This window comes from Scardinius erythrophthalmus (assembly GCF_964197995.2).
Source record: "Scardinius erythrophthalmus genome assembly, chromosome: 5".
Lineage (NCBI taxonomy): Eukaryota > Metazoa > Chordata > Actinopteri > Cypriniformes > Leuciscidae > Scardinius > Scardinius erythrophthalmus.
This window is the reverse complement of record NC_138225.1, coordinates 30,307,269-30,328,788: the sequence shown is the minus strand read 5'-3', so window position 1 is coordinate 30,328,788 and position 21,520 is coordinate 30,307,269. Positions and strand designations below refer to the sequence as shown.

Genomic DNA, 21,520 nt, shown 5'->3' with positions numbered 1-21,520 from the left:
TTGTCTGTATATATCCTTAACTCAACATTTAACATTCTCTTTTAATTCTTCAGTCAGGAGCTTTTCAAGGCCAAGTCCCTTTCAATTATATATGCCTAATTTATGATGTGGTACGCCTCAGTGCAAATATTTGGTTTCACTGTGTCCTATCTGGGGTTAAACCCATGTTATGCACTTCAAAGTTGAAAAATTCTTGCACATGCGCGGAGTGTGACACTCGCCTCTTCAGTCAAGCTGCCTGCATGTAAAGCGGTTTGCTTAATTTACATCGGGTCATGTGCAGAGGTCATACTTGTGATTTTGCAAAAAGGCTTTGCTTGAGGTCACCAGCAAACTTTCCAGATGTGCCAGAATATCATCAAGTGTGCATAAGCACAACTGTGTAATTTTGTGACATGATGATATTAAAGATGGCAGTTTGGATTTCCAAGTAAAAAAAAATGCATGGGTAACTCACCATAATTTAGAGTTTAATTATGGATGGAGGGATGGATGGATAGAGCTCTTGATAATAAGGTTGAATTAGTGAACAATGTTAATGCATTAGGTATTGTGATCAATAAACAATACACTTTTAAAGCATGTCTTTATTTAAAACTTTTTATTTTTGTCCCCCTACCTGGGGAAAGACGCCTAATCTATGTTAATCTAATTAGTTAAAATATGTTAATTCATGTCTGGTCACAACGTGTTAACTAATACTAATGTGTACAACTTGATATGTTAAAAAATATAGGCTAGAAATGAACATTGCCATGTAAATGCTGTAAAAGTATTGTTGTTCACGCAGGAGATGCATTAAACATCTAACTGTGCGAGCATTGTTTAGTTTTATTTGTTTAGTATCAGCACTTCTCTAAATGTTTGCTGATGAGCCATGTCTCTGTTCATGTGTGTTGGAGGGTCTTGATCCAAAACAACGAACCCAACCCATGCAGCCCTCATTGTCCTCCTACACTGAGTTTTGAGTGCAGAAGAAGCTCAGTTTGTTCAACTCAATGGAGCATTCTAACCCCAGATGGCCAGGTGCCTGATAGGACATATGGTGAGAATCTATCTACCCCAGGCCGGGAGATGATGGAAGATTCATGGAGTGCTCATCGGCTCTCTGGTACATACCACTTGGGGCCAGGGGTCAAATGAAGAGAAGATTAGACTTCAGTCTGTCTCCGTTTCTCTGACTTCGGCTGTTTTTTTTTTTTTGTTTTGTTTTTTTCTTGCGTTGTGGCGTTTGTAGTCTAGGAGAGAAACGCCATCTTGTGGATGTCAGAGTAATAGCAACAAGTAGGGTAAACTGGGGGAAGATGCACCCCTTAAAGGAGAACTCCGGTCAATTTTAACATTGAGCTCATTTTTTTGTACATTTGGAGTGCTGTCAATACAGAGAACAACGACAAAAATCGGTGTTGCCTACACCGTGTTATCCTCTTTTTAAAATTTGTACCCTGTTGACTTCAATGGGGCAAGTTTTAAACCTGCTTTTAGCCTCTTAACATCCTTGATGTGTCATTACAAGTGCACAGCTAATGTGAGTGATTCCTTCAGAGTGATCGCGGGTGAATCTGACTGCAGTAGATGTGAAAAATATGAATAAAAATGATGTTATTTCAGCGAGCGCACATACCTGTATTTTCTTCCTGTTTTCGGTCGAAGTCCATAGTAATCGATTGCCGAGTTCACGCGCGTGATCATAGGTAACTAAATGGTAATGGTTTTTTACTTATGGTAAAAAAACTATGGCAGACAAAGCAGAATCCCAGTAAAAGCGATTCATCTGAAAGTTAAAAATATTCTGTGACTTATATAGGCATATCAATATTTAATTGCCCATATTTTAATTAAAGATATGTGCATAGCTTCACTATGATTGCAAATTCAATGATTTCACTCAATTAACCTAGCTTTTAATGAAAGCAGAGATGTCTGAAATGTACGTCATGGAAATACTGAATAATAACCCTATTAATCACAATCATGATTCACTTTTAAAATAATAACACAAATGACATGCCACTTGGGGCCTTCTGTGCCAAAACTTTGATAATTCAACTTCATACAACGTCATAGATCACTATTTTCCACAGACACAAAATTAGATCAATTGACCTCAAAACTGGTCATCTTACCCAGACTTACCCTAACTTCCTATACACAAAAAGCTATTAGTATTGAAATTGTGAGAATCAACAGATTACTAAAGAAAATATACACTGCATTGATTCGTTTTCATTTTTTTATTCATTAAAAAAACAGCACTCGTTTTAAAAGGTTAGGTAAAAATGGAAGTAGAATACACAGACATTTTGGAAATTACATTTCATAAGTTTTGTGTACCATGGGTAAAAATCATATAAATGACCAGTAGGCCTGCCCTACTGCAGTGACTACATGAGTGTAAATGGAAATAGGAGTAGGCTATACTGTTTGTTGTTGTATTTAGATTAGATTGAGGTAGAGATGTTATCATCCCTGCAAGCATGATAAAAGCAAAGCACACTGAGTTTCTGAACTTCACTCGACAAACAGAGCGGCATTTCAAAAGCTTTAGCGTGTACATTAAAAAAGCACCAGTGTCATTTTATCAAAAAAAAAAAAAAAGTTTAGAATTTATTTTTTTAAACATGGCTTCTCATGATGTAATAGAACAACAATAACAAAACAACACAGTGTGTGTAACTAATAATAGCCTAATTTTCTCAAAGTTTAACTGTTACTTTGCATATAGCGAAACATCCTGTTGTGCTTAACCGAGAAAACATTACATAAGCTTTTACAATGAGGTCAATAAAACATAATGTTGTCACATTCTCGGATGGTATATGAACTAAACCTTATGCCCACCAATAGATCATTAATGAGGTAAGCATATCCTGCTGAGAAAAAAAATCCTGTATTCTTGTTACCAATTACAAAGTGCTAATGTTACTTGACTTCACCATTATGTGCAGATGATTTTATTTTTGATGATTTTATTCTGAATATTCAGTTTAATAACCTCTTTGTTTCTGGTGATATCCACATTGTGATGAGACGCTGCTTCTCTGATGGACAGGGTTTTTCAATGCTATGGTTGAGCTTCTTGGATCATTCAGTCCAAATCGTATAGAGGCCATAACCTGGAATAACTGGGCCTGAAATTCAGTATCTGGCTTTGCTTTCTCGCAGAATTGCTTCTCCTTTGGAGTGAGATCATTCCCTTCAGGTATCTAAATAATGAGATAGGACATGAGAAACTGTTCATCCAAACCGATAATTTTACACAGTTCTACACTGCCACCACATGGCACAAAGCTGCATGTTTTTATTATTGTTATGATTAGTATTAAGCATATACAGTACTGTGCAAAAGTCTTAGGCATGTTAATATGCATTAGGCATGTTAATATCATCCTGGCTGTTGTCAGATTCCTTGTGCATACAGAAATCTCACTGGATTATTACAATTAATGGCAAAAAGAATGTTTGGAAATGTAAACTGATATTTCCTACTGACACACTACAGCAAAATATATAAATAACTGACTTAAAGCATACTTACAAAGTTAAATCTAAAAGAATATATATTTTCTGTATATACCTATCTGATTTTTAGAATAAACCTTTTTATCTTTTTGGGGAAAATTTGTTTAAATGTATGGTCTGTGGTTAGAAGGTGCATGTTATTGCACTTGTCCTCAGCAAGAGGTCACAATATTAACCATCCCAAAAAAGGGGTATAAATATAAAAAACTATGCATGAAGTGAACATCAAACAATATTTTCCATAAAAATCTGCCTATTAAAGTTGTGTCCTCAGTTTCTGTCAACTTCGTCAGATTTTTTCATAAAGCTCTTTAAATCAGGGAATAGCATGGTCAGCTATATCCCTGAGGACCCCTTTTCATCTCCCTACCTGTGGTGCGTTTTACATTTTTTTATATTTTAGACAATGTCAATATTCCTATGGTCACAGCTGCACCATGTCAATACCATCTTTCTGTTAAGATACTTTTTTTAAACCATAGTGGATTGAATTTAAGCATTTTAGTGAGGTTATTGGGACAGCTAGCAACTGAGGAAAAACTACCTAGCTGCAGTGTACAATACATATTTTGGCGGGAAAATACGGAGTTGACCTGTAAGCTGACGGAGTTGACAAATCCACCAATAACCTCTTAATGTGCGAATATAATATTATTTGTGAATATAGTGAAGGGTTAAACTGTTATTTCAGGGTTTTATTTACACATAAATGCACATACATAGCATGCATTACATTATTTAACCATACACATCTGACTTGTAGAGAATGGGCAGGCAGTGGTCTGCTTATTATTGTGTAACGTGTAACTTTGCCAGCACTTTAATATATATATATTTATATGTAGAGACAGAGATAGAGAAAAGAGAAGCCAGTGTAGGGCTGGGCGATATGGGCAAAAAAAAAATTATCACAGTAATTTTTTTTTTATATCAGTCGATATCGATAATTATCACGATAAATGTCAAATCTTTATTTCTTTCAAGTTTAAAGGCAGATTTTTGCTCCTAAGTTGTAGAAAACAGAGCGTTAATTGTGGTTTTAAACTACTCTTTATTGTCAGAACTTATGACAAACAGGTGAACACTTCACAAATCTGAGGTAAAACATTCAAACAGAGGTGGACGAAGTACACAACTTCCTTACTTGAGTGAAAGTATAGATACTACTGGTCAAATATTACTCAGTTACAAGTAAAAGTTATAAAGACCTATTTTTACTTAAGTAAAAGTACAGAAGTACTCGTTTTTAAAAGTACTTAAGTATCAGAAGTAAAAAGTAAATGTCAATGCATTGTTTTATTATTGTTGCATTGTTGTATGTAATACTTAAAGCACCGTATGCCTCTGAATCTATGCCTGCATACCTACCCTCATATCAATATCAAATTTATTTCTAGAACACAGTTCCAGTAGTGGGATTGAATGTGAGATTGAATAAGTCACTCAATAACGTCCACAATGGTTTCGGACACCCAAATGGCTGTTCCCTCAAATATTGCCCTATTTAAACTTTTTGGGCTTTTAGTATGAATATGTTAGCCTTACCGTTATCTATAAGCTAGTGTGCTCCAAAAAAGTGACAAAATTCGCATTTAGAAAACCACACCCAACATTGAAAATGAAAATCAGGTTTATGTCAGAATCCAATCAGATTGACGTTGATCTCCAACGTTGGACAGACGTTGTATTGTGGTTGAAAATGAAAATCGGGTTGACGTCAGAAACCAACATCAGTCGGGTTCTGACGTCAACCCGACTTTTATTTTCAATCAACATCCAACGTCAATCTGACGTCGGGTTCTGATGTCAATCAGATGCAGGGTTCTGACGTCAACCTGACTTTTATTTCCAATCAAAATGCAACCCCTGCAACCAAAATCATCCACTGACTGATGTTACTTTCTACTCAAGGACCTTGACAGAATTGTAGTGGAGTAAAAAGTACTATATTTGTCTTTCAAATGTAGTGAAGTTAAAGTAAAAAGTTTCCAGAAAAAATAATACTCAAGTAAAGTACAGATACTCAAAAAGTGTACTTAAGTACAGTACTCAAGTAAATGTACTTTGTTACTGTCCACCTCTGCATTCAAACATTTTTTGTCAACACTGTCAGTTTTTCCGTCAACACCGTCAGATCTTCGCCAACAGCGTTGGATGTATGAATGTTTTTGTTATTTTTTTGGGGAAAAAAAAATCTTCCTTCAGTTTATGTTGTTTTTGTAATAAAGGACCATCTGATCTACATCCTCTTATGTTTTATTTATTTAAGGAATTTGTTTTTACATTATTGAAATTAAAATCAAAGTTTGAAAATGCAAATAGGCCTATTTAGAAATCTGAGTTTTCAGAATAGTGTGACATCACAACTTAAGTTTATATATTGTAATTTTTTTACATATCAGAGTAACTAAACACTATTACAATATACTTCAGAACTTTAGATTCTTGTTGGATTTGAAGAATTAAAATTGTATACTTTTTAGTGTGTCTGACGGAGTTGACACAAATCCAGTTCTGAAGGGAAACATGTTTAGCCTATTTGTTAAAAATGTGTTTTTATTTAGAACCTGTTCCTAAATGCTTAAGTTATTAAGCATGTATACTTTGACAAGGTACTGTTCCCTGTCGGAATAGTATTAAAAACAAAAGCAACAACAAAACATTATAAGGGAGAAAAAAATACTTACTTCAGCAGACACTCTTTGCAGCCATATTTTCTCCTCATCTGTAAACTCCATTGCTGAACTGAAACCTGCAAATAATGTCTTAATTAATGATGGCAAACAAATAAGGTTGTTGAAAGAAATTAGACATTTAACTATTAAATGTATAATGATATGCTTTGACGTCAGCCTGTCAGGGTCTTTATGAGCCAATTTGCCTAAATTAAGCTAGTGCCCCAAAACGCACAGTTAAAAGCCCGTTTAATGAATCAGACAACAAAACATCACACCACGAGTCATTTATTTTTAAAGAAAGATCGCACAAGCCAATCTTTTAAGCTAACTAGTTTGTGTGTGCAGGCCTATGTCTGTAGGCTACATCAAAATGAAAGTGAAATTAAACAGTAGCCTAGCCTATTCGCTTTTTTGCCCTTTGCAATAAAATAGTTTGCAAGGAGAAATAAACGTCTCAAATTTAAAATTTGATTGATAATTGTGTCCTATAAGCTCTCACCTTTAAATAAGAAGATCTGCATTTTAAAATTGCCTGGCTGATTATTGCGAATGACTTCATATCAGATTTCGCCTACACAAGTATACATTTTAGTACAGAATCGACGTGTCGTCTGGCTCTTAATGTCCTGTCATAAAATGCATTTCTATACATACAAAAGTGATTTTGACTTACCTTTTAAGGAAAATCCTTTAACGCAAACAAAAAATATATATTTTTTTTCTCGCTAAAAGCAGCGCCTTGCTCCTTTTAAACGTTAATGAGGTCTGACCATCTTTGTTAAACAGCAGAACTGTTTTTGAGAGAACGGGACAACAAAAAGAAGTCTATTTGTGGGTAAACAAAACTGCAGACAAAAATCAGCTGCTGTCTCAGCCGGCTGCGGAAGACGTACGCGAGGGAAAGAAATCGATCCTTTCACTATAGCAATGAAAACAAACTGCAATATGTTCGAAATGAATCAAGTGCTAGCCTAAAACAAAAATATATTAAATCTGCTACTCGTTTACTACTCGTTTACTATCCGGTTTGATGACCGATCTGCACTCACGCGATTTCCCCTAAATCATCTGCAAGTGAAAGTGAAAGTGACGTTTTCTGTTTGTTTCACTATTATTATGACAGATAGGAAATATTTAACAGCAGCCTCAACATATATTTAAGTCGTTACAGCAAAAGTTAGACATAAAAGAGTGAAAAGATACTTTTTATTTCATCTGCAACATATCAGCCCTCATTTACCCATTCACATTGATAGAAAAGTCCCTTTCTTATAACAAAGGACAATGACTATCTGATGAATGAACATTACCAGAATATTTTGAAAAAGTATTGACAGATCAAATCTACAGACTTTCGGACAATTGACTAATTTGATTTAAAATATTGTCAGCGATTTAAAACAGAGCCCCTGAACCACACAGATCAGTTGAGAGGTAATGGGTCATCTATACAGAAGAGCAGCACACTGTTGCCCAGTGGCATCTGAACATATGGCATGTTAAGGACGGTTTGGGAGAAGGTTAAGGGAGTTCAGAATTCCTCTTCTGCGTTTCGGGTTTTTGAGGCCTTCAGCTCCTTGAGTCGCTCCATGCAGTCCGTCAGACTCCTCTCTCCGTGCACCTTGTTGTCCCGAGTCCTAACGTTCACAGTGTCGCTGCTCTTCTCCTTCTCACCCACCACTGTCATTGCATAAACCGAAAGTTAGAATCGCAGTGAATTCATGACAAATTAATACATTCTGTAAAAATACCTGCAGCTGACATTTCTCAATTAAAAATCAAGGAAACAAATGGAAATGCAATTTTATTTAAAGTGCCCCTTTAATGCCATTTTTAAGGCTACTAATTTTGATTTTGAACACTTTAATTTTCTCACAATAGTGCAGCATCACCCTTTATCGCACAGTCTCTGAAATGGTTCAATGAAGGAGTTGGTTTCTTGAAACCTATCCTTTCCAAGAGCCAACTCTGCTCTAATTGGTCAGATGGCCCAGTTTGTTTTGATTGGTCTACCAGGAACGGCAGAAATGACTTGTACACACAGTGATACGAACAATGGCATACCGCATAAACTGTCTTTTTGACATATCGACATAGGCGTAATTTGCGGGTGGGACATGTCCCCACCACTTTTTGAAACATCTCTCGGCACGGATGTAAGCTACCAAATATAAAAGAATCTCCAGTTGATTAGCAATTTGTTTGTTTGTGTTAAATAAGAGGCTCATTCCCGCTGTTATCAGTGGCGGAAGGCAACAGTGCTCTTTTGGTGCTCACGCTTTAATCTATAGTGTGGGAATTATGCATTGCATTCTGGGTAGTCGCGGCCATGTTTTAGGACACTCAGGAGCGGACACTGCAAATATCCATCACATACACTCATAGAAATCATACGGGCGCCTTCTATCGGATCACACACGAGGCCAAATTGATTGCCACTTTTTAGTTATTAAAGAATAAACTGCAAAAGAGAACTGATAAATCTGCTACATCAAATAATAAATACAATACAGTTTGATCTCAGCCAGTGGATCATTTATTCAATCAACATGCCTGTATATCATAATATCACCCCTAATTTCTTAATGTTAAAGCATTAATGGATAACAACAGTGTGGCCCTCTGTAATGCAGCTCTGAAATGATTTGTATTGTGAAAGTGCTATAGCCTACTCATTTTTTTTTTTACTGGACTTAAATGGAACAAGTATAAGATTCCTTTTACTGAGAGAAGCTGAACAATAACCAAAGAGCGCTATTGTATGAACACGGAGACTGATCACAATGAGCTATACCAGGTAACATTTCCAGACATACATTATATTTATACAATATATAAATAATGTTTTTATACATTATTTATCACGTGAACGCAAGTGGTTAAGAAATTATGATATATAATTATTATAATTATAATCATCAAAATTATGTTCAGAATTATTATAATTTGTTATAATATATAAAATGCAAATAATAAAGCCACATTTTGGTTATGTTGATTATTTTCATTGAGTTTTACTTTCACTTTCACCACGGTGTTGTTTCCCAGCTGGTAAACTGAAAAACTGCACTTCCTTTGAGCTTTTCCACGCCGATCGTGAGAGTTAATAACACAGCAACACTGCAGGTAAACTCATTTAGAATTGTGCTCTTGCAAACTATTATAACTCGAACTTTCAGGAAAAATGTTTTTAAACAAAGACTGTTGTCACAAGCTTAGTGATGATGATGCTGAAGTCATGCGACTGTGGTGTAGTTCGTCTGTAGCCTACATTTAGCTCTTGACTTCTGTCAATTGAATTTAGGCTCCAAAATACATGGAGAATGTGTTCATTTGTGACCTTATTTTCTGCAATAATCCAAAAGCCAATGGAAAAATCCTATTGGGTTTTTGTCGATGGGACCAGGGTGATGCAAACTTCTGGGTTTGAAAATATGTCATCCCTGCCGTACTTAATGTAGACCTAGACAGGCATTAACCAAAACCTATGTAGGTTCGTGCAGAAAGTAAGACTGGAATTACTTGAACAGTTCAAAATCGTTTTTTTCTTTTTTTTTTCTTTTGGGAGTCAGTAACTCCATTTGCTGTTCACTTTGAAACTTTACAGACTATTTACATTCACAAACTGCTATATTATACACTTCCCAAAAGGTAATAGCCAAAAAAGCATAAGAGGTGCACTTTAAATTACTGAGAATCAGTCATGGTTTGCTTGTGTTTTTTGTTTGTTTATGAAACACAAAGGCATTTATACATAGCGACCTTTATTCTGGCACCAACTATAAAACCATTTTCGAATGTTAAGGTTATGTTGGATCACTTACCTAAAATGAAATTGTACTGAGCTAACTGTGCATTTCTGATCTTCTTGTTCAGTGTGCAGCCTGGGTCCAGGTCCACATCCGTCATCAGCCCTCCCTTGTGGAACTCCTGTTGTACCTGAGATTAACAAGGGCTTTTTAAAATTCTAATTATGACCTGGTAGTTTACGCTGGAATCAGAGCTAACAGATATTATTGCATCATAAATTTCGAACAGAACTTACTCTCAGGGCGTACTCATCACAAGTAGGTCCTACGGGCACCACCATCACCTGATGTGGGGACAGCCACAGTGGCCTGTGGGACACCAAAGCAGGAGAATTTGTTTTAAGCACATATGGTGTGAGACTAAACTTTATCATGTTAGAGAGTCTCTTCCTTAACTGTACCATTTTCCTCCATAGTTTTCAGTCAGGATGGCGATCATGCGTTCCACTGAGCCTAGGATTGCTCTGTGGATGATTACAGGTCTCTTCTTGTCATCACCATCATGGCTGAAGACAGACAAGATTTGGTTTACAGGATCAGCAAATCAGACAGCTGACGATCATGAAGTGAAATGCAGGAGGAGTGTAGTAAACAAATGTAACCACAAAATGTCACTGTTGTACAGGGAACAAAAATCACTGTTGTACAGGGATTTTCCTTGTTATTATTATTATTTACAGACTAAGATGTAATGTTTTCTTGAGTAAACATACCTTACAAAAGTGAGATTGAAACGAATAGGCAACTGGAAGTCCAGCTGAATGGTGGCACATTGGTGATACCTGCCGATGGCATCCTTTATCTGAATATCAATCTGAGTGACAGAAAAACACAAAATACTTGAGTTGAGTGTAAAGTCATTTTATAAGCGTTCACATATTTTGCTTTCATTATCCGTGTGTACCTTTGGTCCGTAGAAAGCTCCATCACCAGGATTCAGAACCCATTTCTCTCCAAAGTCATTCAGGCTGTTCTCCAGTTGCTAAAACAATTAACAAGGGCTTAATGAATTCAAACTGGAAGAGATATGCACAATTCATCATGCAAATCATAAGAGATTAACTGTATTAAATACTAAAAAATATATTCTTAAATTTATTGAGATGTTATGACAGTGGTAAAATTACACCTTATATTATGTACACCATGGTTCAAAAGTATGGCGTCGGTAGGATTTTTTTTTCGAAGATATTAATAATTTTATTCAGTAAAGATGAATTAAATGTATTAAATGTGACAGTGCATGCATAATGTTTCAAAAGATTTTTTTTTTTAATAAATGCTGTTTTGAACTTTCTATTCATCAAAAAAACCTGGTCCATCTGACTTAATAAATCACGGTTTTCATAAAAATATTAAGCAACACAACGGTTTTCAAAATTGATAATAATAATAATAAATAATTTCTTGAGCCAAGTCAATATTAGAATGATTTCTGAAGGATCATGTGACAGTGAAGTAATGATGCTGAAAATTCTGCTTTGCCATCACAGGAAAAATATAGTAAATATTAAATTAGAAAACAGTTATTTAAATTGTAATAATATTTCACAATTTTACGTTTTTTACTGATTTCTGATCAAATAAATCCAGCCTTGGTGTTTTCTTTCAAAAACATTACAAAAATCTTACCAACCCTAAACTTTTGAACAATAGTGTATGCAAATTGGTTTGATTTCATGCACACCGCTTTCTTTTTGAGTTTATGGTAAGTTTCAAATTCTACCTTTTCAGCCTGGTCCCACACTTCAGGTTCTCCTAGGAACTTCTCTGGCCTGGTAGAGAGGTTCAATTTGAAGGTGAAGCCAAACACCTCATAAACCGTACGTAGGAAGTTGAGACAGCCCTTTATCTCAGACTCAATCTAATAGGAGTAAAAGTAAGAAGGTAAGATGAGGAGAAAAATGACCTCTTATTTGCAATTCAAAAGAACAAAGTATTAATGTGCTCATGAACTCAACAGTCGTTTAACACTGAAAAATGCAGGGCTCCCAGACCTTCAGACCAATAATTTTCCATGGCATACCAAAAATAATAAAATAATTCTACAGAGATAAAAAGAGCATAACCAGATACATGTATATTCACAATAGAAATTATGGATATAAGATCTTATTCATTTCAATGACTTCTCCAGGTTTGGGAAATACTTGTTAGTCCTTGAGTCTGATTGGCTCAGAGCCTTTTCCAGCCATGCGATATTTTACTACTGTCACACAGAAACCGTTTCACAATTTGTATCAGTCTTCTAGTTTCTGCCTAATCTATAATGGCAGCATTTCTCACAGCAAGCGTCAATGGCGGAGTAGCAAACCCACTATAATTCTTACAAATACTACTGCTATTGTGTCACAGTATGTAGAAAGAGTTGTAGAATGTAGTTGTTTAGACCTCAAATATTCGATTTATATACAAACGTAGCATCTGTTAGACCTTTTCGGAGTTGTGAGCTCCAGGCCGTCAGCGGCTGTTCAGAGCTCATGTAGTCTTAGAGAACGAGTCTCGGCCAGTCCTTCGTGAAATTACCGTCTAATGTAGATAGTGGTTAAACATCCAAATCATTCTGGGTATATCAATCTGGCAATCTTTGGTCTTATTTATCTATTATTTGTTCCAAACAAATCGATTTGGCTAAGGGCAAGGTTAAGTTTCATAACTTTAGATGTTTAATTCACTTAAATCCTGTACTAACTAAAGCACTGCTTTTCTGAATTGTTTGCTTGTGCTTATCTCCTGCTGTACAAACTTCTTTTACTTTTAAAATGGCTATAATTGTTCATTTAAATATTGTTCAATAAATAATATTTTATTTTATATAAATAATATGCCATATTTGGTATTGAGAAAGGGCGGTTAAGGATATTGATTTCAATTATTATGTCTGTAGATGGCGACAAAGACTGTCTTTATAAGTGAGTCAGAAGCAAAGAAAGGGACTGAAACAAGGTTGAGAAAATGGACATTATCTTTTCTTTAAACAACACCTTATGAGATGCATCGACAAATGCATTGACTAGAGCAGTCATGGGAAATCCCCATAACTGTTAAAAGAACACGAAGACAAAGATATCGCTTTCCTCAGTGGACATTCTAACTGTTTTTTTATAATGAATATAAGATTGACATGACGGATAAATGCTATAGGCCTATCAGATGTACGTAATACACTCGCTCTCTCATAAAACAATTAGCTTCCATGAAGTAACTCAGTGTTCCTTTGTTGCTAGTTCTAAAATTTCTTTTTAGAATTAGTAACGGAGGCTTGGGCTCAACTGTTAAACTGTCAACTCCACACAAAGACGTTTTTAAAGAAACTCTGTTGTCGTTTCTTATATATTTACACACTTGTGCCAACGAACTGTTGTATAAAAGCAATATCGCACTTGTAGCCGTGCGATATGGCTCTATCGCACGGCTGTGATTTCCTCCAGCCACGCTGACATAGAGACATATCGCACTCATTCTCGTGTGATATTGCTCATGTAACGTGCCTGGTCCATAGAGCAGAAGATGTGAGCGTCATCTTGTTGGAAGCGTCTGACTCTTGTCAGGCCACTCAGAGCTCCAGACAGCTCATTACGATGCAAGACCCCAAAGTCAGCCAGACGCAGGGGCAGCTCCCTCCATGAACGCGGGCGGTGGTCAAACATCAGACTGGAAAACAAGGAAAACATTTACATAAAGAAAAATCATCCCAAAAAAGATTTTCCTTGCTAAGCTTTTTGCATTCAGGTATACTGTGCTGTCATATTGTCAATGCCTTTTATGATTAACAAACACTTAGGGCCCTATTTTAACGATCTGAAACGCAAGTGTCAAGCGCAAAGCGCAAGTAACTTTGTGGGCGGATCTTGGGCGCTGTTGCTATTATACCGGCGGGATAAATTACTCTACACACGCTACATTGATTATGGCCAAGCATGCGCCCTTAAAATAGCATATGAATAACATGCGCAACACGCCACTGACTTTAAACTGTTTTTTCCTGGTTAGTGGCGCAATTGTTTTCTAAACCTGCAAAATAGCACGAAGGAACGTTTGCGCCAGAACACGCCTCCTCTTTGCGCTGAACCGCCCCTGGGAGCGCAAGTGTATTTCCTAACTTGCCGACGTGCATCTGTGGAGGGAAAAGTCCGCTTTGCGCGGGTGCAAAATAGGAATGATACATGCGTCGGTGAAGAAAGTCAATTGCGCTGGGTGCAAGATAGGGCCCTTAATGTTGCTTAACGTTCGTGAATATAGAAAGATTGTGTACCAGTGTCCAGGGCAGTTCATGGGCTTGAGAGCAAAGATCTCCTTCTCCACTTCAAAAGAGAACATGTTTTCGCTGTAGTGCTGCCAGTGTCCTGAGGTTTGCCACAGTTTGCTGTTGTAGATGTTCGGAGTGACCACTTCCTGGAATCCCCTCTTTCTGTATTCACTCTACACGATAAAATATACCACAGTACAACAAAAACGGTCCATGAAAAAATACATAAATATTCAAGTGGTTTGCCCACAATCATTAATGGGGTCCTTGAAGTGGACCAACCTATCCATTACATGGTCTACTGAACCATGACATCCATAAAATGCAATTTAGCATATCCTAATAGACCTCTGCAAACTCGGCACCACATCACACCCTTGTTCTGTTGGCTATTGTAATTTTTTTAATGGTTGATATCAGCTCTGTAGTAACAGAATAAACTATGAATTGGAAATGGGGGAAACTCACCCTAATAAACTCGATCAGCGTATTATAGATGTAGGCTCCTTTAGGGAGAAAGAAACAGCTACCCGGACTCAGGTCGTGGAAGAAAAACAAGTCTTGCTCCTGGAAAGACAAAAGCGAGAGAGTGTGTAAACATTAAAGGTGAGAAAAACAATTATGGCACAGGTCAGAAATCTAATACAGATTACAGGAGGAGACATGGGAAAAGAACAAGAGAAGTTCAAACGAGCAAAAGAGACAAAAAATAGGACAAATGGCTGATTACGCTCTAGCTTTTGTTGTGACAAAGTGTTCCCTGTGCACCCATCAGCATGCCCATGAACAGATGGCACATTAAGGAGACAGACATCTGCCTTCTTTATGGGCACAGTCCCCGCTCCCCACACAGCCCACCTATCAGACCAGTCTTTAGTCACCCCAGCAAGACTCCATACATATCAAATGAGGGGCAACTTTCTGCACAAGTCATTAGAACACAGAGGCCTCCACATGTCCTCCATAGTGAGCAGTTTTGTCCACCAACAGGGCTTTTTTATTTAACTTGCCCACTGCTGAGATCTCTTTATAATTATTAACTTGCAGTAAGGATGAGCATATATGTTACTGCTGGATTCATGATTTAAGTACACAACTATTGGGGTCAATTTAAAGGATTTATTAAATTGATCAAAAGGGATGGTAAAAGCATTTATAATCTTACACAAGATTTCCATTTCCAATAAATGCTGTTCTTTTGAACTTTCTATTCATCAAAGAATCCTGAAACTGTTTTCAGCATCGATAATAAAAATAATAAGAAGAAATGTTTCTTGAGCAGCAAATCAGCATATTAGAATGATTTCTGAAGGATAATGTGTTGCTGAAAACTCAGCTCTGCCATCACAAATAACATTTAAAAAATATATTAAAATAGAAAACAGTTATTTTTAAATAAAAAATCAAATTCATGATATTATTGTTTTTACTGCGTGTTTGATCGGATAAATGCAGCCTTGGTTTTAAAAGCATTATTTCTAAAACATTTTAAAAAATCCTACCGACCTTAAACATCTGAATTGTAGTGTATGAAAGACTTTTTGATTAAGAGTTTTGTACGAGTCAGTATTGTGCACCATTAGTATATTTAATTCATGTCACCCAAGTGTTCAAATAAAGCATGATTTACATAATCCATAGGAGGGGATTACCACTGACGCAGCATTTTGTGTGGCCATGGCATGAATAAACAAAAATTGTGATGTGCTGCATATTTCATAAATATTTTTGGCTTATCTGTAGACAGTACCTCCGTCTGTTTATTTTAAAAATCCACAACATATTTCATATGAGCGATGGGTGTTTTTATCCTGTATTTATATACATTTTCATTGTTTATACATCAACTCATACCCGTCCCAGTTTGCGATGATCCCTGTTCTTGGCTTCTTCCTGGAATTTCTCCCACTCTTTCAGCATCTTGGGATCAGGGAAAGAAATGCCATAGATCCTTTGCAGGCTCTCCATCTCAGCTTTGCCCTCCCAGTATGTAGAGGAGTTCTGTAATGTACATCATATACGTTATTTGGGATCATACATAACGCAGTAAAGATACTATGCCCAATGTACAGATCAGGACAACAGGACACAGAGGACTGTTCTCGAAACGATTAAGAAAAGGACTGAATTCTGCACCTTGTGGATCTTTAAGGCCTTGATCTTTCCTGTATGTCTTACATGAGGCCCTCTGCACAGATCAATCAAAGGCCCACACCTACAAAAGCAGAAGCAAAAAGAACGTGTAAATAAACTAAGGTATAAATATACTGTAGATAGACTACCATTCAAAAGTGTGAAATATTATTACAATTTAAATGAAATATTTTCTATTTTAATATATTTTAATTTATTCCTGTGATGAAAGTGGAATTGTCAGCAGCCATTACTCTTCAGTAGTGTTACATAGTCCTTCAGAAATCATTCTAATATGCCGATTTTCTGCTCAAGGAACTTTTCCATTATCGATGTTGAAAACATTTGTGCTGCTAAATATTTTTCGTGGAAACCATGATCATTTGATGAACAGAAAGTTCAAAAGAACAGCATTTATTTGAAACAGATCTAAAAGTCTTTACTGACATTTTGATCAATTGAATGTGTCCTTGCTGAATTAAAGTATCATAAAGTAAAGTATATTCTTTCAAAAACCACAACTTTTAAACAGCAATGTAAGTAGACTTGAAAAAATTGATAAGCACAAAATATACGTTTATATGCAGTATACGTTTTTGCAACCAAAAATCAGACCTGTAAACTGTAGTTGTTGGGGTGGTAACCTTTTCATTCAGGATCCTGCACTTGAACTTGTTGTACTAGAAGAACAAGAGAGGCAGATTTCACCAGTCTGAACTTCAATGTTAAGGGTGTTATGGGTTTATTCTTTTAGAAAGGAAGTACCTACCTTAAACATCTCCAACAGAGTCTCCTTCTTTACCTCCAGCCTCTCAAAGGGCTGCTTCTCTTTGATGATCTTCTTACATAAGTTCTCCAAAAAGGGGAAATCATTACTCGATACACCTCTGAAAACCGACAGACGAGGAAGGGAGAGGATAGATAAAGTGAAGTACACAAAGGTGCCCAGGTTTCATTACAAAACTTAAGCCCTTCTTAAATAAAATAAAAAGAATGCAAAGAATAAGCAAACATCTCACAGATGTCACCAACTAAAGAAACGTTTTCTACCAGCAGACATCTATTATGACAAAGCAATGCTTTTTCAGAAAACTACCTGTTCTGGACCTGACAGAGCCACACTAGCAAACAAGGCAGAGCTGGACGGTGATATTATCAAAATGAATAACATTTGCATAAATTGACTTCCAACAAGTAAATTACTGCATTTATTATCCTGGTCAAACAAAAGGTCAAGTAATAGTTGAAAGGAATTTTTTAAAAAGGACAAAAAAAATGTATTTCTTGAACAGCTGTCTGGCATAATTTCTAAACCACAGATGAATTAATGTGACTTTTAAACTCTGACTGGCAGTTCTAAATAATAGATAGTGAATGGACATAACAATGACTTGCATTAGCATGGATGAGCACAATCATGAGGCATATTGCCATTCGACACTTGTAGTCTACTCCGTAGTACTACTTCTGAAATTATTCTAATAAAGAAAATCTAAAGAAAAAACAAGAGAGAACATGTTTGACTTACTCAGTGTCAAGAAACATATCATAGTAAAAGCCATTCTCAATAGGTGGTCCGTAACAAAGGCAGCCTCCATAGACTCTCTCCATGGCCTCTCCCATTATGTGGGCACTGGAGTGCCAATAAACCTAAAAAGAACAAGTATGTTTTCTGAAATAATATGCACTCTTTCAATCACCTATTATATAAAATATTTATAATATAAACATTATCTCCAAGCCAGCAATTGCACTGCTCGGGTGACATTTAATTTGTGGTCACTGCTACTGCAGACAAGTGTTCATTAAAGAGGAACTATTATGCGCTTTTACAAAGTCTTGATTCTACTGGAATAGATTTTCATGCTTGAATGTTCAAAGATCACATTTTCAACACTTAACTTAACCAGGACTCATACACCCCACCCCCCTCCCCTTTTTTTGTGTATGCGGAATTATGAGCGATAAATAAATGAGCAATTTAAGTAAAGAAACACTAAAGAAAGTTGGAAATGTAAAAAGCATAATAGGGCCTCTTTAAAATTAATAATGCAAATGCAAACTTGTAGAACACTCTAAACTTACTGCTTGTGCTTCTTCGTCATCAAATTTGAGAAACACTAGACTGCAGTCTTCCTCTAAGGGCCTGTCCAGATCCCATACCCCATTGTTCACTTTGGAGATCACAGTATTATCAGCAAGGCCTTGGCTGTTAATAAAAACACATTATAATGTTATACATTTGTGATTAGAGTTGGAAGCACAGTGCAATCAAGCAATTCACTAAGAAAACACAATTTTTTGTGCCTTTCATTGAGACTAACCAGAAGGTGTAACAAGTGATTTTAATAGATGTGCCTTCTTTTTTTTTCTTTTCTTTTTTAAAGAAAAACATTTGTATATAACACAAACACAATATGACATGTTGCAGTCTTCTTTGCATTTCACCTCTGCTCAAGATTGATTCCTGTCTAGTAGCTTACTAATAAACCTGGCATCGTACATTAGTATGAATATTGTTGGCAGTTGGCACTGTGATAAATTGCTTATGTTCCTCTATTGTAAATTGCTTTGGATAACAGCGTCTGCTAAATGCATAAATGTAACCCAAATTCAATATTACTAGTCAATATTATGGTCAATTTTATTAAAAATATATTATTGCAATATTATAGTCAATATTGCTATTCTGAATTGCTCAAACAAACAGGGAATTGTTTTGATACATCATGAAGCCTGCAGTGTTTATAAGTTGTTTATATTAAATATTTTAAAATAGAGCTTCAAGTCAAGTTAGCAAATCGTTTATGTGTCATTGTTTCAAACAGCTTGACAACATTAGGGCTGAAAATGCTTGCCTCGTTGCCATTTAGTTTAGTTACTAACCTGATGCCACAGGCAACCTGGTACGGTGTGGTCTTCCAGGACTCCCCATCTATTAATTTTCCATCGGGCAGCATGATCTTGATGGGCTTGCTGTCTTTTGCTGCCTTCTCAGCCAGCAGGGCATCGTGTTCTGCCTTCAGCTTGTTATATATAGACAGACGCCCCTCGATGTACTGTGGTGGAGGACTCAACTATAGACAAGAGAGAGACAAACTCATTACACAAACTCTGTCCATTGTTTTAAGAGCCCTTCACAGTGCATATATCATAAATAATAAACCATAGTACCATTTAACATTACAGGAACAGTATTGTGTTTGAAATTACGAAGCAAACCAAGAACATATTCCTCTGGCAAGGTAGCCTACATATTTAAATGCACATGTGCCAAATATTTTCTTGATACATAATGTATGCATTGCAATACATGTCATATGCTTTTTAATACATTTATTAAATTATAAAGGTAATTAGAGTCCATTCTGGAACAGCTGGAATGATGCTGGCAGAGGTCAGGGGTACTCTGTTCTAATTTTAGGGATACTACACTGCACCAGTGTTGTAATGAGAATATGCAAGTATTATAATCCAATAATAGAAGCACTAACCTCAGCCTTGCCACCTGTATCTCCACCAGGATTCTTGTTTTTCTTCTTTCCTCCATCTTTGCTATTCTGAAATAAGGGTGTGACGTTCATTGTTTGTTACTGTCATCTGTCAATTAGTTGTTCATGTCAACAAAAAAAAAAAAAGTTCAAACGTGTCACTCCACCCACTGTAAAGTGATACAGAAACAACCATACCTGACTGCAGACATTTAAATACCATATTAAATGATCTATATTACACAGCAGTCAAACAAATAACGAGAGAAACTTGCACCTTAAAATAATAAAACTAAGGGATTCTGAGTTTTGACAGCAACATGCAGTGACTGCCTCAGACAGAAGACTTCACTAGCTAGTCAGCTAACTGCATGTAACGTTATATGTGATACCTTCTTCTCGTCCATTTTCAGATCCTTCATCTGCTCGGTCACGCTCTCATCCGCCATAATTAGACGAAAATATCACAAGCACGAACAAGTAACACGAACCAACAGTTTGCAGTTTAGCACAGTGCTTATTCGAGACACCGGCATACACGTTTCCCGGATATTGCAGGGAAGCCAATGCTGATGCAACATTATGATACATTTGGGATGTTGTCCGTGATTGGTGACTCGCTGTGATTGACGTGAGTATAAACCAATCATCAGACAGAACATTCCAGTTCTGGCGCAGTAAGATGATGCAACGCGAACGGCACCCTTCAAATGGTAAGGCAGCCTGACTTCTGCCATTTGATTGCTAATTATTATATAATACGTAATTTGAATCAGAGTAATAATAACAACACGAAGCTTTCTGCAGCAAAAACGCTTTAGCAATAAATATGGGGTTCCTCTCAAACACAGTAAGCAACGCACTCTAGTGGTACCTAGTGGTCAGAAATAGGAAGCGCACCTATTAATAATAACAACATAATTGTTTAGCATACAAACAGCACCTTAGAGGCTACTTATACAAAAGGTATTTATTTACATCGGGTATTTATAGCATACCTGCTGGGTATTACAAATTATTTACCACTAACTTAGCCTTATCTCTAACAGCATATTGTTTCATAGGCAAGGCAAGGCTCTTGAACTGAAAGTCCTTGTGGACTGGACATTATAAAGCTATCAAATGGGGAGCAGAGGTGTTTGTGGAACTGAAGAGGGGTCATTATTTTTTAGAAAAGCAACTCTCAAATGTTGTTTCTTATGCAGAAATTGAAGAGTTTCAATTAGTCAGAAATGGTAAATATATAAAAGCCATGTTGATTGTAGTGTTTAAATTACAGCCTGGTATGGAAACCTTGGAATGAGGAAAAATAATAAAAATGTGCAGGATAGTGAGAACGGCTGAAAAATAATGAGACTCCAGAGAATACGATGCCAATTCAGAAGAACAACAAGGGTCCCATTCCACACACCCACTTTACTCAGAATTGAATGCTTTCATCTGGAAGAAGGTAGGCCTATAAGGTCCCCAAACTTCTTAAAAATGATTGCATCTTTTGTGAGAATGATTACTTTTAATGGGTGGTTGATATTTTTTTTATTTGTTGTATGATCATAATTATCGTCTGTCTAATTTGTGTATGTGTAGGCTATAACTTTTGTGTCTTATGAGAAGCCAAAGGAAACTTTCCATGTCAAT

The 21,520-nt window shown here is 36.4% G+C and overlaps 1 protein-coding gene and 1 long non-coding RNA gene across 2 annotated transcripts; both read right to left on the bottom strand.

Annotated features, from left to right (window-relative positions):
• Positions 1-2,217: 2,217 nt before the first annotated feature.
• LOC308691481 lies at positions 2,218-7,283 on the bottom strand. Its single transcript, XR_014030253.1, has 3 exons — positions 6,874-7,283; positions 6,210-6,274; positions 2,218-3,206 (listed from the first exon to the last, which is right to left on the bottom strand). It is a non-coding gene; the product is annotated as an uncharacterized lncRNA (long non-coding RNA).
• A 105-nt stretch (positions 7,284-7,388) lies between these two features.
• tars1 (threonyl-tRNA synthetase 1) lies at positions 7,389-20,453 on the bottom strand. Its single transcript, XM_081366763.1, has 19 exons — positions 20,275-20,453; positions 19,886-19,951; positions 19,278-19,468; positions 18,477-18,600; positions 17,920-18,041; positions 17,161-17,278; positions 17,007-17,071; positions 16,395-16,473; positions 16,113-16,259; positions 14,727-14,825; positions 14,265-14,431; positions 13,501-13,663; positions 11,736-11,873; positions 10,914-10,991; positions 10,723-10,823; positions 10,411-10,515; positions 10,246-10,318; positions 10,025-10,139; positions 7,389-7,880 (listed from the first exon to the last, which is right to left on the bottom strand). Exons 1-19 carry the CDS (start codon positions 20,329-20,331, stop codon positions 7,732-7,734), a joined length of 2,157 nt encoding a protein of 718 aa, XP_081222889.1. The 5' UTR covers positions 20,332-20,453; the 3' UTR covers positions 7,389-7,731.
• Positions 20,454-21,520: the final 1,067 nt, after the last annotated feature.

Bases quoted from the DNA above. Each gene is read 5' to 3' on its own strand.
- tars1 (XM_081366763.1), bottom strand. From the start codon at position 20,331: ATGGCGGATGAGAGCGTGACCGAGCAGATGAAGGATCTGAAAATGGAC. The intron at 19,469-19,885 runs GTTAGTGCTTCT...TCTTGTCTATAG, and splicing joins ATACAGGTGGCAAGGCTGAG to TTGAGTCCTCCACCACAGTA. The intron at 10,140-10,245 runs GTAAGTTCTGTT...TGTTAATCTCAG, and splicing joins GTGATGAGTACGCCCTGAGA to GTACAACAGGAGTTCCACAA.